The sequence below is a fragment of the Pecten maximus genome, chromosome 2, assembly GCF_902652985.1.
Source record: "Pecten maximus chromosome 2, xPecMax1.1, whole genome shotgun sequence".
Taxonomy (NCBI): domain Eukaryota; kingdom Metazoa; phylum Mollusca; class Bivalvia; order Pectinida; family Pectinidae; genus Pecten; species Pecten maximus.
In genome coordinates this window covers 46,886,828-46,904,967 of record NC_047016.1, presented here as the reverse complement: position 1 = coordinate 46,904,967, position 18,140 = coordinate 46,886,828, and the positions used below count along the sequence as shown (strand labels likewise).

At 38.3% G+C, this 18,140-nt stretch overlaps 2 protein-coding genes across 6 annotated transcripts in view; one reads left to right on the top strand and one right to left on the bottom strand.

Moving 5' to 3' along the window:
• The window catches only part of LOC117322296 (NK-tumor recognition protein-like), a 29,576-nt gene extending 20,769 nt beyond the window's left edge, over nt 1-8,807 (top strand). For all 5 annotated transcript variants that reach the window (XM_033877121.1, XM_033877120.1, XM_033877122.1 and 2 more), the window contains 4 exons: nt 396-451; nt 1,456-1,638; nt 1,823-2,076; nt 2,401-8,807. In XM_033877121.1, coding sequence (XP_033733012.1) covers nt 396-451; nt 1,456-1,638; nt 1,823-2,076; nt 2,401-6,640 — 4,733 coding nt within the window. In that variant the 3' untranslated portion in view covers nt 6,641-8,807. The remainder of the gene's footprint in view (nt 1-395; nt 452-1,455; nt 1,639-1,822; nt 2,077-2,400) is intronic.
• Nucleotides 8,808-9,952: 1,145 nt separating this feature from the next.
• Nucleotides 9,953-18,064, bottom strand: LOC117322297 (glycerol-3-phosphate dehydrogenase [NAD(+)], cytoplasmic-like). The gene is made up of 9 exons (XM_033877125.1): nt 17,934-18,064; nt 16,487-16,667; nt 15,456-15,596; nt 14,811-14,949; nt 14,325-14,437; nt 13,197-13,317; nt 12,625-12,734; nt 12,284-12,390; nt 9,953-11,782 (listed from the first exon to the last, which is right to left on the bottom strand). The coding sequence occupies exons 1-9, from the start codon at nt 17,969-17,971 to the stop codon at nt 11,686-11,688; spliced, it is 1,047 nt and encodes a 348-aa protein (XP_033733016.1). The 5' UTR covers nt 17,972-18,064; the 3' UTR covers nt 9,953-11,685.
• Nucleotides 18,065-18,140: the final 76 nt, after the last annotated feature.

The following is an 18,140-nucleotide window of genomic DNA, read 5'->3' as shown; positions in this document are numbered from 1 at the left end:
TATGAGAAGCTGTGGGTGATCTCCCCTTGGCTAGCACAGTTTGGCCACTTGGTGTTTGTTGTTGTACCATCAATGATAACATTTAGTACTGGAATGTACCATGCTTGGGAAGGGTTTTGATTTTTCACATTTTACATGTTATTTTAGATCACAACAAATTTCATTAAAAAGAATATGCCATTTTTATACTTCAATGTTTATTTTATTAATTTATTTGTATTTCCTTGTACGTTTGGCTCCTGTTTTGTCTGTTACGGAGACAGCCTGATCAAATTCATTGAAATAAGAGTCATTTGTCTATGTACATACCTCACATGCCTAAAAACAGATCACAGAAAGTGTGAGGTTGCCACTTTGGCTTAAGCAACGGTGTAATTGTAGTCTTATATTTACAGCTAAAGATGGCAAAACTAATTCAGATGGAACAAACAGTTACCGATCCAACCATGAGGTAAGCCAGTTTCAAGTGGAACGAAAATGTTAGCTCCCCTGTCAGACAGGAACAAAAATATTAAGCTCCCCTGCAGCGTATGAAAGTATATATGAAATTTCCTTAGACAATTGGTCTACAGAAAATTTAAATCCAATGGCCCAAGTCATTTTTCCATAGACCCATTTTGTAAATTACATATTGTTGAAAGTAGCATAACGCTTGCATCGTCCAGTTGATACTCGCTCAAATGTTTGAGCCAATAATGCTCTGTTCTCGGTAAAAACATCTGGATTGTAAGCTCTGATTTAATAATGGTTTGTCAGAAAATATAGGAATGTTGTTTACATGAATCATAATGTATGTCAGGACTTTTCATAGCCAATCGGGCCAACACCTAGAAATTTTACATGGACCGACCAGGTTTTCTATAGCATCGGGCCATTGGACCACATTTACTTTCGAACACTGTCTCCGTCAGACAGGAACAAAAATATTTAGTTCCACTGTCAGACAGGAAAGTGATGAGCTTAAGTTGTGGAGCCGCTGCATCAGTCTGGTAGCAACCACTCCGATTAGCTGGTTGGCTTATCAAATTAGTTTTGTCTAAGGTCACTGTAGCTTGCATATGATTTGTCAAGTATTCTTGGTATTACAGTTTGTCGGAAAACGTGGGTAGATCTTTAATTTTCAAATTTTGTTTTGACCTCATGGGGTCCTCATAAAGTTCAGGATCAAAGTTTGTTATTGCTATTTTTCCGAAAAAGTAACTAAACACATCTTTCTCAAAATTTGTACCGATTCTTCAAAGGTCCTAGTTGTACAATGTGTTTGTGATGTGAAGATCAATGGTTTGCTGTCAAGAGCTTGTTATCATGTGTTCTCTGAAAGTAATTAGTAAATCTTGCATGTCCAGCTTTTTAAATCCATATTGAGGTGTTGTTGTCACAGCAGTGACTATTAAGCATTGATCATGTGATAAAAACCTTAAATCCTAATCATCACGCTTATTCACTTTAAACCAGGAGACGAAAAGGAAAATTAAAGTGAACCTTAATCGCCTCGAGGTGAACAAGTTGGACAACTCTGGTGATGGGAAGAATCATGGGAAGTCGGACCACACTGGGGACCACAAGACCAGCCATGCGGATCAGAAGCATTCCACCGTGAAGATCCACAGGACCTTGGAAAAGTCAACAGTGCACCAGGTAAGCCACCTGCCAGTCCAAGGGAACAGTCCTAAAAGTAACAATTATTCAGCTGACCAATACAGGCCTTCTGGACCTCTTGTTCTGCTTCACTCATTTATCATAGTTGATGTCAATGTTTTATTGTTTATAGGATTTATTTAACATGTGAATCATTCTTTTAAATTTTCGTTTTCTGTTTTAGGTGAAGACAAAGGTAGATGTTGTGTCTTCAATGAAGTTGCCCAATGATTCGGTGGCGTCAATCCAGACTCCAGACGAATGCCTGGCTTTAATCAAGATGCCAGATGAGTCAGTGGCATCAATCCAGACTCCAGATGAATGTCTGGCTTTAATCAAGATGCCAGATGAATATCTTGCTTCTATTAAGATGCCAGATGAATGTCCTAATTCCATCAAGATGCCAAATACAGTCCTGACTTCAAACCAAGATCAGAGGTACTAGCAATGCTTACTGGTTCTCTTCAAAATCACTCGGCTATTGTTTATTAAAATTGTCAATCCCACAGAAGGAAATCTGGAAAGTTTTCTTTATCCCATATATTGAATCATGCCACTATAATGCTAAAAATTGTCATTTCTACAGAAAGAAATCTAATATTGAATATTTTTAATGATACTTGAAAATCATATATCATTACCTTTGTCTTCACCTAATGATACTGAAATTGTCAATTTCATAGAAGGAAATCTGCAAATTATCGTCCAATTCAATACAGTATAAAAAGAATGACTATTATTGTAAGTTTATTTCTCTTTCAGAGAATCTGAGATGACCAGCAACGACCAGAACAAGGCCGGGGGTGGTTTGAGTTTCTCCTTCAAGAAGACTGGTGCAAAGATATTGTCAGCTGCTGTGTTTAAACATGAAGACGAGGAAGACAAGTCCAAAGGTTTGGAAGCAGATGGACAACAGCTCCCATTGCTTGATAACTTGCCATCGAAGGAGGAACAGCATTCAGTCAACAATGAGCAGCATCCAAAGGCAAAGTCACTGGGGTCTTTTATCAAGGTTATGAACAAAGAGGAGACTATGGAGCTTGACTGGCCTGTTGCTATGGTGAAGTATACAAAAACAGAGCCTGTCATTGGTTACAGCTGTGACCCTCTGACCTTTGACTTCAATCAGTTATTGGCCAAACCAAAACATGATGTTGCAAGTTCTTCCAAGGAAGAAGAAACACCAGCAGCAACTAAGGAGGTAGACCATGATTTGGTCAAGTCCAAAGCGGAAGTATCAATCACGGAGAAGGCAACTGAAGATGTGGTAATGGAGGATGCATCAAAGAAAGAAGATAAAAGCGTCAAAAAGAAAAAGAAGAAAAGTAAAAAGCACAAAAAATCTGCCAAGAATAATAGTACAGTACACCATGGAACAACAGAGGCTGATGGGAAAAAGTCCTCAGAGAAGCGAAAGAAGAAAAAGAAACGGAAGAGCAAACATCATGAACCGACAGAGGAAGGAAAAGGGGATAAACACGCAGAGGAGAAAAAGGATGAGATTGAAGACCAGAAAAAGTCTCACAGCAAACACAAGAAAGAAAAGAAAGATGCAGAAACGGACGATAATTCTCAGGGAGGAAGCGACGATTCTGGTGAAGAAGGCCATAAAAAGACAGTCAAACACAAGAAACATAGACACAGCAAAAAGTCAAAAAAGAAAAAGAAGAAACAACATTCTGGTGACAAGAAAGAGGAAACAAAAGATTCAGTAAACCAGGAAAGTAAGGATAACAATAAAGATAATGAAAAGGACTCAAAGGAGCATGCCAAGGAACAACAGAAAACAAAATCAACTTCTGAACGAAAGACAGACTCCAAACTGAGCCATAAAAAGGCTGAGATAACTCCTAGTAAGGCAGGCAAAGAACTAAGGGAGAAAAAGGAGATATCAGATTCTTCAGAGGATGAGGAAATTGTGAAGGAAAGAAAGAGGAAGAAAAGGAAGAAGAAAGTGGATGGAAAGAAAGTAGATAAAATCAATAATGTGAAGTCAACTGATGGTAAAAAGACAGTGGAGAGGGTGGCTGTGAAACGTAGCTATACTAGTGAGGAGTCTGAGTGTGAGGTTGAGGTGAATAGAAAGCCTGGTAAGGCTCCGGCCTCAGACAGAAGCAATAAAAGTAAGAGTTCACCTGTGTTAACGACTGCAGCACTCAGCAAGAAAATAAAGAAGGAACCTGGCAGCGGTTCCGAGAGACAAAGTGTGCCCTCGACACGTAAAAGACAAACCAGTGAGTCTAGTGTTAATGACACAACTCCAGTGTCAGTTAAGAGACAAAAAGTTACACCCATACAACAAGTGAAAGTAGAGACACCGGTGGAAAACTCGTGGAATAAAATGGAGAGTATGATCGAAATGAAAGCAACCGATGATAATACGAAATCAAAATGGGACACTAGTGACAGTGAAACAGAGGTAGCAGTGGACACTTCGCCGGCTAAGGAGACAAAACCTCTTGGTAAATTGACACCTGTGGTCAGCACAAAGCTGGTCTCCCCCGAGGTGAAAAAGACTGTTTCAAATCCAGCTGCTCAGCAACATGTCGCAAGCAAACCAATTCACTTAACTATGCCTGTTTTACAAAACCCAAGTGGGCACCAGAAGACAGATTCAAAAACATCGCAGCACAAATTGACAGATATACGCAAAGACTCCAGCCGTTCTCACTCCCGGGGTCGCAATCGCCATCATCGGAGATCCTATTCTAGGAGTTACAGCCGATCAGGAAGTTCTTCCTACTCATCAGACTCTAGTCATTCGAGATCACGTTCATATAGTAGATCTTATTCCCGTAGCTCACGTTCTAGATCTCGATCTCACAGACGGTCACGAAGGTCACGTTCTAGGTCATATAGCAGTTATACAGATGATAGCTACAGTTCTAGATCGCGGTCAAGATCATCAAGGAGTCGTAGATATTCCAGGTCTAGTTCATACTCGCGATCAAGGTCAAGAAGTCGTCACTACAGATCTTATTCAAGGGGTAGCAGTAGGTCAACTAGTTACTCTAGGTCAAGAAGCAGATCTCAATCATATAGACACTCAAGATCTCACAGAAGGACTAGATCCTACAGTCGGTCCTCACGACATTCTAGTGTGTTAGGTGATAGATCCCGTAAAAAAGTTAAAGTAGAAAAAGCAGCAAAAGTACAGAAAACTGACAAAGAGGCGAAGTCTGATCCTCTAGACATCCCTCTGCCAGACTTCAGCAAAGAGGATGACACAAAATCAGCAGAAAATATCGTCCAGAAAATCAAGGAGAAGAAACAACAACACTCTGATTTAGTTAAAAAGGGTATAGCAGCTAGTGTAGAAGCTGATAAGGAGAAGGATGAATCAAACACAAAGGACTTCTTTGACATTCCTTTACCTACAGTTGAGGACAAGCCAGGTGCACAGGACAAGGCAGACAGTGCAAATGTTCAAGGATCTCTGCTGCCTCCCCCACCACCACCACCTTCAGGGATGGAACCACACCCATCAAACATGCAGCCACACTATCACCCTGTTGGACCCCATGGTGGACCTCTGGGTCCCCATGGACATCCTGGTGGTCCCCATGGGCCAAACGGACGACATGGCCCATATGGACCTCATGACGGACCTCATGACTATCACCCGATGTATGATGGACCAGGAGGATATGATGGTCCCCATGGACCTGGTGGTCCACATCATATGGGAGGGCCTCATGGGCCAGGTGGGCCTCATGGACCTGGTGGCCCAATGCCACAAAATATGCGAGGACCACCCCCTCATCACATGGGTGGACCCCCGCACATGGGCCCCCCTCATAATATGCACCGTGGACCACACATGGGCCCACCACCCCGGAACATGGGGCCACCACCAGGTAATATGGGCATGAGAGGTATGCCACATCACCGCATGCCTCCCCCAGGCCAGAGAATGTACCCACCACCTAACAGAATGGGACCGCCACCTGGCCATAATATGGGGCCTCCCCCACACATGCAGAATATGCCACCCCCACACATGGGTCCCCCACACCACATGGGAGGTCCAAATGACCCGTACAACATGGGCCACCGTTATCCCTACCATAACCCAGACATGAGAGACCCATCAAAGGACAAGGACAAAACGCCTCCTCCGCTTCCACCCTCACGGTCTCCCTCACCACAGCCTCCTCCACCAACCAAGGAGGAGGAGAAGAAGGTCGAAGAGATTGTCACGAACCCGTCCATTGTGATCCCTCCAGAGCAAATAGAGCAGTATAAACGTCTACAGGAGCAGGCCCAGAAACATGCTGTGAAACAGTTGCGACGACAAGCCAAACAGGAGAAGGGTGAGGCCATAAGTGAATCCTCATCCTCTGAGGAAGAGCCAGAGGAAGAGGAAAATGTAGAGGAGCAGTCGGTAGTGTCAGTGGATGAGGATCAAATCTCAATAGAGGAACTACAGCAACAACAGCAACAACCCACACTCATCGCCATACAGTCCCCCGTACCACAACAGACAATCATGTTGGCACAACCAACAGCTCAGCAGTCTGTCCTGTCACAACTGCAGATGGCTGGTATGGCAGGGATGGGACATTCTCCGCAAATCATGTCCACGGCAAGTGGTCAGCACATTCTCATCCCTCAGCATTCGGCTGCAGGCCTTGTTCCCATTCAAGCAGGGGCACCTATGATTGCTGTCCCTCAGCATGCAGGACTACAGCCTGTGAATGCCCTGGCTGCTGCGGCTGCTGGGGCACAGCCTGCTCACATCCCTGGACTTATGCAGGCAACCCCTCAGATCCACCTGACACATTCAGGACATGGGATACCATTAGGGGCCCAGCCTACTCTCATATCACATCAACACCAACAAATTCTCGCCGCCCAACAGCAGATGGCTGCAGCAGCAGCGGCAGCCAGTGCTGGACAAACCATGCATCTGCCCCAACACTATCTTGCTGCACATGGTGGCCAGCCAGTCATTGTCGGCAACCATCTGCTCATCCCGCGACTCGTACGTCCTCACCTGTAAAATGCATATGTGAATACACACTTCTAATCTCAGCATTTTATATGGAAATTGTGGCATGTCCAAATGAATTCTCTTTGTTCAGATAAAAAATCAGTGCTATAAGGATGTGCCAAATAAGTAGGATTCCATTGTGGATTGTGGAGAAGTGTGAGCAGGCTAGTTTATCTGGTGTTATTTGGTGATTGAATACTCCATGTCCTGGACATGTAAGACATGTCTCCGAACTGATCCTCTGGAGTGTTACTTGTGATAAGCAATAATGTATACATATAACTTCCTACAAGCTCAGACAAATGACAATTTCCCAGCCAACCAGGAAGTGATTTTTATTGGAGGGGAGTGGCTGTTTAACATTAATCATGTTCAAAACAATAATCTTCCCATTGCGTCTCATGTTGGACAAAGGGAGGTCTACTATGCACAACTTGGATAATAATAGAATATGTGCTGGTGTATGGCTTCTCAACTTAATGGCTAGTTACTGCAATGGAAGCTTGGGGTGTTCATCTGATTTATATTTTAATTATGCTATTTATTTTTTGTTTCCTGATTATTTTGTGTTAAACACATGATTAAATATATAAAAAAGAAATTGAAATGTGTTTGACACAGACCTAATTGTATATATAATTACTAGCTATAATATGTAACAGTAAGCCACGTCTTATTTCAGGCAATTGAAATGAATATTGTACGTGGCAAGCAGTATCTTATCTTAAATTCAAATATTTCTCAAAAGTTCGTTCAAATTTAGAGAAGGTTCTTCTGCATTATATAATTAACTCTTTCTCTGATCACTTTTGCTGTCAGACCTATTGGTACCTTACGGAGCTTCCAGTATGACTGAAAGCAATATTATAAGTGGTGGCGATTCAATGTTGTTACAGTGGATGAGCTCCTGGTGGCCGAGAGGTAGTATCGGGTAAAACAGAGTAACAACATGGAAATAGTTTCTCATCTTAAGTAACTAATGATGGACATGGATAGATCAATACACTCATGTTATCCTGGTTCCCCATGTGTTCGGTGGGTATCTTTAGGGCCTACATCTATTTGAAATGTATCATTGACTTTTTTTCTCTTAGATAGTTTCTAGGTCATATCTGTTGAAGGACTGATACAATCAAATTTGACAAAGGTTGATTTGCTGGTGAACAATACAGACCCCTTGGACCCTTTGTTAATAGAAAATTGATATGCTTTTTAGGTGCAATCTATGTTGTATCAAAGAAAAGCTATGTTTTGCTCAATATTTTTTATAAATTGGGTCAGCTTAAATAATGAATTATAGATATACATGTATTTCTTTTTTCTTTTCTTTTTTCCCCCCACAAATTTTACAAATTGTTCTGCCTTGCAGATTAAATCCCAGGAACCTTTTCATTTAAATCGGAGAGCCTTCCACTGTTATTACAGTTGACGATTATATTGAAACTGTTTTATAGAGAATAATTCAGAAGGGCCCTAGGACCCACTTCCAATTAACTGTATGAACATAGAAGAGGAAATGTATTTTTAGCTTTCCGGATGATTCTTGTCTGTCTTCCTATGTTCCTGTAAGAAAAGCAACACTTTCTATACTTGTACTCTGATTAATATTATTGGTGACTTTTAATGCTTCTAATATAGCAAGAAAATTAATTTTATTGTTGTATTTATTCCTAATTGTTTTAATGATGACAAATAAGAAAATCAACACTGAATTTAAACATTGTCATCAAGCTGAGGTGAGGTTTTGTGATTGGTGTTCATGTTAATGGTATGTGGAGATATTTTTATCATTGATGAATGTTGAATGTCTGGTTACTGGAATATCCCTACACATGGATATGTATCGTGTCAGTCCCGTATATACAAGTGTTACAGTTTTAACAGTTTACAATGAAAGTTTATTGTTACTACAAGATGACATTGTTGTCATTAGTCTATTCATGATTGAAGGTATTACACCAGTATATTTGTCTGTCTGCAAGATACTGAAGGGGAAATGGATGCCTTCCGTGTGATGAATAAGGGGGAGGTAACTTGTGTGATTGTTGACTGTTGCATGTAATTACCTGTGAGTGCTTCAAGCATGTGGTGTATATGGTAATATGACAGAATGTGTTAGCCATTTGTTATGTAATGCCATTAACTAGATAAAAATATTGATTTAAAAAGAACTCAATTTTTGTATTTGTCCTTTTTTCACAATCAAATTGTTTTCGTGTCTGTGGACGGTCTTGTGAAAAATTGCTTGATATCACTACTGGGTATTCCTCAAGAACCATTTAAAGGATCTTAATGAAACTTTTTAGCTTGATAAGATATTCAAGACGACTGCAAGTAGCCAATTTGAATTCTGACTATTGCAGTTTACATATAGTACTATTTCTCCAGAACTGCTGACAGGATCTATATGAAATCACGGGGACTTGCTTATTGGTCCAAATAGTGCCACATTTTGAGATTTGGTTGTTATGATGCCTGCAGAGGCCATTTTGAATTTTGACATTTGAAGACTTTTACTGCTGTTTATACCTTTTAACTTTTAAAGATGTGTTCAGCAAGCAAAAATTTGAGCCGGATAATTTCAATGCAACCACCAGCAGTAATGCTTTGGCTTTGTAGATTGGTTTTGGTGTCGAGAAGGATTGCATGGATCTTCACCAAACTATTGGAAGGTTATAAAGCAGAAATACTGATTTGCATGCCATGCACCATATTTTGATTTGGGTTTGTAATTTCAATAAGGCATCGGTCAATTTTGTTTGTCAGTGGAGGAAAAATTCATCATTGATGCCAAACGGAAATGAACTACTAGTACTCAAGATGTCATTCGATCATATTTAATATTAATCGTTTGCTTTTTTGATCAATCTCAAAACTAAAGAAAACAACCTACATCAATTTGAGAAAGACCCATTCAATTATGAGAATGGGGAGGAGAAGATGCACAGCTATGGAGAATTTCTGTAGGAAATTTGAAAGATGTATGCAGTGCTCTCTAAAGAAAAATGGCAATAACGGTTGTTAACTTTCAAAATCCAAATGGCTGAATGTTAGTCATTCTTACACACAACTAGGGACCAAGGTCTGACCCAAATATGAACTTCTGAGAAATTGGAATTACAAACTTTCAACAATTCAAAATCCAAGATGGCCACCTGTTTTATTTGAAGACCATGTTTTTGTGTTTGGATGATTTCATCAAGGAGCTTATCAGAACAGACTAAGACCCTAAATACCTTCATAAAGGAAGCTGCTTCATTGCATCTTTGTATTTTAAATCGATAATATAGAGCATTTGACCATTGACATCTTCACTTACAACAGTTGACACAAGGCACTAGACAACACAAAGTTGGCAAGGATTCTTTATTCACTTGAGGTAAAATAATGCAGGATTTAATCTTGGGAAGCATGCAATGAACCATTATTTTGAAGAAAAAAAATTGTTCTGTTATTTTCTGTTTTTCAAAAATTATTTGCTGTTTTGAATATGAATATAAGGAAGGAAATATTTATCATAATTTTAAACGTAAACCATATTTATTCAAATACTAAGATATGCTACAGGATATCACAAAGTACAACAGGATTGAAATGTGTATGTATTGATTATAATTCAATAAATATACTAGTAAATTAGATTCCATTCTATGTATAAACATACAAAGTGATAAATAATGATACGTAATACATACCACATATTGAAACTGGATTTCAGGATTGAAACGTGTATATATTGGTAATAATTCCATAAATATAAATTAGATTCCGTCCTGTGTATATATATATATACAAAGTGATAAACAAATAATAATACATATTAAACTGGATTTCTGAAACAAGTTTTTCAACTTTTAAAAACATTCCATTTAAACAAAATTTCTGAGATACCCTACTAGGTATCATGAAATATGTTAATGTTTGAACAGATCTGTTTTGTCATGGCTGTAAAAAAGATGAATGGAGGGACATAAAAATTTTGAGTCACATTAAGTTATAGGACACTCCACATCTGTGAATTGTCCGTGTTTCTTTTTAGATCTACCACTGTGGTGGTGTATGTTTACCACCCATATTCATAAAAATGACATTTTAGTCAGCAAGATGCCCATGGGCCTCAACAATTCCCTGCATTTTGATATATTTTGGCAGATTTGATTTCTGTGACCTTGAATTTGAGGTCAACGTCATTCACCCCCATTATGTTTTAGGCCCAATTTAAGATCTCTGGGCCACTTGCTTAGTGTGCAGAAGTCATTTAAAGATTTCAACATATTTGACCCCTGTGACCTTGAATGAAGGTCAAGGTCATTCATTTTAACAAACTTGATAGCCCTTCACACCTGCATGTAATAAGCCCATTATCAGGTCTCTAGGCCTCTTGGTAATTGAGAAGAATTCAAAATTGTAAATTGTTTATGAACGGAAGACAGACGAAAGGTGATTAGAATAGGTTACTTAAGACTTCGTCTCAGGTGACCTAAAAACTAGTTTTGCACTAGTACTGCTTAACCACTTATGGCCCTGAGCCTCTTGTATGTCCCTTCTTGAGTGGAGAATTAGACCCTCATTAACGGACGATCACTAACATGAAATTCGAGCAGATGGTTTCTGAGGAGAATGTGTTTAAATTAGTACTCGTTGTGAGTCATTGACCACTTTTCCATGCCCCTCTGCCCATCACCCTGGTGTCATAGTCATATGTATGGTTTAGTGTGGTTCTTGATATGTTTCAGTCAAATTAAAGCATTAACCGCCAACTGGTAGAACATCGTTTTGTGAGGATGAATTTAAGTAGTGTTTTTCTCTGTTTCTCCGTTTCCCAGATTGGACCAGCAACTTAGTCGTCACTTAGATATCTTTCCAGAACTTCCATCAGACACCACATCACCACTATACAGTGGAAGACCGACACAGTTTCTGATCCTGTATGTAACCGTTCTAGCTGTAGTTGGGACGACAGATTTGGTTTGTAGCTTTATATCTAGGGACTGTACAACAGACATAAATGTATCTACATTTCATTATAATGTACCATTATCACAAAGGAAGCTCTACATGTGTTCTGGGTGATTCCGTAAACAGGATACAAATTCACTGGGCTCCATATCTCTCTCGCAGATCTTGTGTACCGACATAAACATTGGAAATCTGTGGAGAAAGGAAATCTGCATTTAATATCTCAGTATCCAAGGCAACAAGCAAGAGTCCAGGAATTGATGTTCACTTTTGCTCTCTGCACCCCTGGAAGATGTCATAGCATCATTGAAGGCTTGTTCAATGCCACCTTGTGGATAAGTGAGCCAACGCCATCTTGTGGATAAAATCAAAGAGACTAGCGAGATTCTTTCATCATCAAATGAATCTCAAGGTCTAGTATTGTTGCTATGAGATCTTCAAAAGAAATGTGCCGGCTAAGAATAGCCATTGGCCATTTTTGGTTTTTTTTTTTTCAATCTTGTTATGACATATTCCAGACTACTGGTAGTTGTAATAAATTTCATAATAGTGTTCTCTAAATCAACCAGAGTAAACGATTTTTTTCATATGTGTTTTTGTTCTCGTAACAGCCAAAATTGCATGAAGACCAGTACATCAAATTGACATGAAACCATATTTGTTTGGTCTATGAAATGAAATAAATTTACTTACTGGTCAAGCATGTGCTTGGTTTCCAAAATGTGGTAAATCTCTCGAGCCACCAGGGGTCCTTGAAAACTCTGACCATGCAACAGTTCTTTTTCTAGTTGCTTGACAGTCTACAAATAAATTGGCCCAAATTCTGTCATGTACCTACAGACAAATCATCCAAACAAAAACAGGAGGAGGACTTGATCAAGAAGTTCTTCTTTGAATTAAATGTGATTAAGGTGGAAATTTGAAATACATGTACTGTATACTGTTAAAGAGAAATTTAAAGTTCTATTGAATAGTACAGAAATCAGATAGGATGTGTGGTGTAGAGCAACACCTTCGCCCTGACATTATAGTACCTTGGAGGACCGGACAACACTTTCTCCCAGCATGCGATTCCTGCCTCCATGACAGGTTGCAACCAAGTCGGCTATACCACAACTTTGGAAAAATGTGCTAGTTTGAGACCCTGAAACAACAGAAGCTTTAAGTAAAACCTTCACATGATACATTATTTGAAATCATTTCATTTTATTTTATTTCTTTTAATTTGAGATTAAAAAATATGACAGGTGTAATTTATTTTTGTGTAGAAATAATAAATATTGAATCTAAATGATTTATATCTAAATAAGCACAAATTCAAGATATCATTTTTGGCCTTTTTGTAAAAAAAAAAAAAGAAAAAAAGAAAAATATGCAGTATGGGATTATCTGATAATCTGAAGAAGTTGATTGTTTTATACCAGTTTGACCCTGTGACCTTGAATAAGGGTCAAGATATTAATTTGTTTTGCAAACCTTTGCTGTGCTTTATATCAGGAAGTTACTAGAAAAAATTAAGCTACTGGAGAAATGAAGTGGCACCACAGCAGCCGTAACCTGATGGGGATATCCATGTTATGGATATAATAATTTATAAATCTTTTACCAGGTGAGAAAAGATCAGCAAATTTGATCATCTCCATAAGTCCTAGACGTATAACTGCAGCCTTTGTGTTGTCACCGTATCCCATACCATCCACGATACCAGCTCCTATACCCACAACATTCTGGAACACAATTACATATAACTAGGGAGCAAAGATCAACATGATTGTTTCATTGGCAAATGATCAAGGAGGGAGTTTTAAACATCAAACCTGCTGGATACAAGATGTAGGTTCATTAAATAGTGTTTTTCATCGGGCGGACCACAGACTGGCCGCTTAAGGTGGCTGCTTACTTATAATGTTTAGTTAGAATGACCTTATCATCGACCCCTCCAACAGAGTCTTCTATTTGTTTTGCAGCTATCAAGGACAGACCATGTTGGTTACGTACCAACGACGGAGGGACCTTGAACCTTGCTGATGATGTGCAAATGAAGCCACAGGCCACAAAGCCACAGGCCACAAAGTAATCATAACAGGAAATGTGAACTAAAGCTAATTTTTGTTAAAATGACCTTGACCTTTTACCTGTTAAGTTTTCAAATCATCCCACCCATTTTCAAGCCTCTTTCAAGAAATGCAAGAATGATGCTGAATTATTGAAGTGGACACGAAGTGTGCTGTTGTTATTCTATTGTTAGTAACGATGACCTTCTGAAATATACATATACATGTACATGCTAATTTGCTTATGTGGCTAACATAGTGTCATTATATTCATGCACGCAGCAATAGTTCACCAACTAAAATAATAAGTGTACCATCTAAATACCACACCTTTTTAATGTCTCTCTATCATCAATGTCAATAGCAAAAGTCTCCCTACCTGCAATGCCCATCGTACAGTGAATCATCATTACTTTCAATGCTCATTGCATATTCTCACTACATGTACCTACAATGCTGGCTGTTTTTTCAATACCCATTGTAAATTCTCCCTACCTTCAATTTACCTTGAATGCTGATTGCAAATTCTCACTACCTTTAGTGTTTATTGTAAATTCTCCCTACGTTCAATGCCGATTGTAAATTCTCCCTACCTTTAATGCCGATTGTAAATTCTCCCTACCTTTAATGCCGATTGTAAATTCTCCCTACCTTCAATGCCGATTGTAAATTCTCCCTACCTTTAATGCTCCACAGATCTCAACAGTAGGAGTATCGTTCACAATCATACAGTGAAAATATGGTGTCTCAAATAGCCTCTTAAGGAGCTTCCCATTCTTTTCATTTGTGCTTCCTGCAAAATATGAACCACAATAATATTTACAATACATGCAGGTACTAAAATGTGATTAGAAAGAAAATTAATCACATCAAAAAGTTACCAAAGGAATGTAAAATTACAACAGTCAGACTAGAATTGATGCTATGACCTCCGACAACAACTTCGCTAGCTAAGGGTGTTCAATATGATACTCTCCTTTTTTGAAAAAGGAGAGTATCGTATTGAGCGCCCTTGGCTAGCGAAGTTGCTCCGTCACTCTAACCATTTGAACTACCTGGCCACTGATGTTCAGCCCAGTTTAGTTCTGCTACACATACGCGATTACTACACTCTCAACCTGCATGGTCACTAAGTGGAGGTTACGTAGACTACAGAATTGATATACCTATTGTAGATTCACAGAACTGTTCTTGAGCCACTTCTCCAGCTAGGTTAGCACCCATCATGGCCGAACAATGGATACCAAGTTCCTCTGTGATCACGTCCGATATTAGTTTGATACCACTCTCCATTATAGATACGCCCTGTAAATTAATTAATTTAATTAATTATGATATATCAGACATTTAACACACAAAAATCTCATAATTTACAGATAATGACTCCTCATATTTTTCAATACAATTAAAAATTCAAGACCATGTATCTCAAAATCAATATTTGAATTTCAAAATTAACTGGTAAAATATTAGCCACAATGTAACGCTCTGCTAGGGAGAACTTCTCCTTAGCTTGATCAACTGTACATAAGACTTTTTCAAGTAAGCCAGAGGTCCCTGGTTTGAACCCCAGCAAAGGCATTGAAATAAATGAAATCAATAATGACCTCTGTTGCAAATGTGAATTACCTTGTCAAACTATGTTACTCTATACAGCCTATCATTGTTGCTTCATACAGCCCATCATTGTTTCTAAATGACTTTTTTGTGCTAAGGTCATTCATTATGATATATATCAAACTACATCCAATTTCCCTTTAGTTTATAGCTATAAACAACTTTCATCAAAGAACCAGTAAGGAATGTATCACCTTGATGAGAGATACAGCTATGGAGTCCTTCTTTATATTGCCTTTCATTGTCGTACAAATGTTCATGACAAACTGATGGGGTAGCACGAATATGAAGATATCACCATCCTTACTCGCCTCCAGGAGGTTCGGCACAGCTACCTATGGAGAGGATGCAAGTAGCTTTTTATCACTGTAATAATACACAAGAAAAGAAATATAAACAAATCTTACTTGCACTTTCACTTATTCAATGATACATGATCATTTTTATTCAGTAACAAAGGTCAAAGGGGCCTGTATCGCTTATCTAGATATTTCAGTATATTCACTGAAAATTATATTCCTATTAAATTCAAAGGTTTATCTAAATAACTTAAGTACTCACTGAACTATCCTGCCTCTATTAAGCCCTAAAGATGCAACTGTCTGACTGTGTCTGGCATCTTTTGTCTCTCTGATTATGCATCATGCCAAAATTTATCACTGCCTATGGTGAGCTTAAAGTCTTATTTTGCTTTTGTGATACATGTACCGAAATTTTAATAATTCATGAAATCGTAAAAAGTATACCTTAAAGATGTTAATTTGTTTTAATACACTGGTTTTTCATATACATGTACATATATATAAGTAAAATTTTGAATAACACTTTGAATCTCCATAAGATAGGGTCATAATGCAAATGATCAAGCCATTGAGAAAGGCTAAAAATCCCAACCAAACAAGAGTTCACAGTAAATATGAAATTTAGTTACCAAAGTCAACAGAATATTTATATATTGTATATCATTGATGCATTCTGTTTGAATTGATAAAATTATCAAGTCCATATAATCTTCACCACATTGAAAAGTCTTACGAAATGCTGAAAATGATTCTATTTTGATGATATCAGCTATATATTTAGCAATATGCACTATAACGAATGGCGGATATACTTCAATTTATAGGCGATATCCCCACAATGAATTGGTGATATCACCAAAACGGAATAAAAAGTAAAATGGTGCTGTATGTTCAGCTCAATAAAATTGACAATATATACTTACCACATTGTCTGGAAGCTGAACCCCAGGTAGGTACTTCACATTTTCATGTTTTGTATTTATGAGCTCAGTAAGCTTTTCTCCGTCAACCATTTCCTCGTAAACGTACATCCGTACCAACGGATCAAATAACTCAGACCGCTCTCGTACATTGTTACCAACAATTTTTGCAATGGCGGATCCCCTGTAAAACAAGGAACGGTTAAGAAACATGACAACACAATAATCCCCTGCACCCAAAAGAATCAAAAGGTCCAGAAGGCCTGACATGATCTTCACAGAAACAAGAGGCCCAGGGGCATGAAATTCTCACCAGGAAAGATCAGCAATCATTACAAAATATTCTCATTAATATGTAACAAATATTTTTCCCATTCCAGGCTCTGCCTTTTAGTAACAAGGGGAACAAACATCTTCTCTTTCTTTTTATAAAATCTATTACTTTTATAATAATGGAGAGATTCGTATAAATGTATGTTACTTTCAGAATATTATAGCACATGATATGACTCAGGAAGAAAAGTGAAAATAATTCTGAAGCATCAAAATTCAAACATGGCTGCCTGCTGGCCATCTTGTTTTTTCCAGTTAGTTTTAAATTGAACATGTATGCAAAACCTCCAATTGCAGGGACAAAGGGGAACCAACAGAGAAAAAGAATCTGTAATCAAGTAATTTATAATTGTAACTGACAAGAAAGAATACAGCCACAATCGTATGCAGACCAGCTAGGACTTGAACCTTGTACCTCAGAACCGTTGACAGCTACTACCAAGGTATTAGATGCTCTAAGCATTTGAGCTACCTCCAGTCAATAGGTGTTCAGTCTAGTCCAGTTCCACTACATACTGATAGTATCCTGCTACAGTGGCTGTCATACTATTCAGTGATCTTTTCCTATTAGATTTTGATCTGATATACATGTCTCTGATTTTGGAGTACCAGAGTTTTCTGCTTCTCCTATTTTATTTATTGGATAATAAATAGCGTTGTACCAAAACTGACATACGTAGTTCAAACATATTTAAGACTCTTAATTGTATCAGGAAATAACACCAAGTGTTAAAGATATATTTAACTGGATGTTTATTTAATACCATGCAGATACCTGTGCCTGTGGTTTCACTGTATATCAATGCACAAATCTAATGCACAATTTTGTTTACTTCCGTAAAATTCAGTAAAATTGCAGCTATATAGTTTGACAGTAAAATGTTCATGGTCTTAATTTTTGAACGATCTGAAGAGTTAGCCATCCGGATCTCGAAACCACTTCTTGGTTCAGACAATTACAAAGTACTAACCTTCGCGAAATGACCGTGTATGTCAAGTCAAGGACAGAGCATGAAATAATATCATCAAGGAAGCACAAGTCAATATTTCTTATATTGTGTTTATCTTCTACTTCAATAATAATCGCCCGTGATATTTCTCAAACCAAAAGACAAACCAGTTTCCTGATCCAATGATGCAGACGGCTTTTCCCATCCCAACACCTTGAAATAAGTTGTACTAATACCAGGAATATTCACTTTGTTGAGGCCTTCAGTACGCCGAATCGGATGTCATATATATATAACCTTGAAGGCTGTGCACGGACCAGTAACTTGTAATAAAGGCGATGCTGTAGATCTACATATGATATACAGAATATATA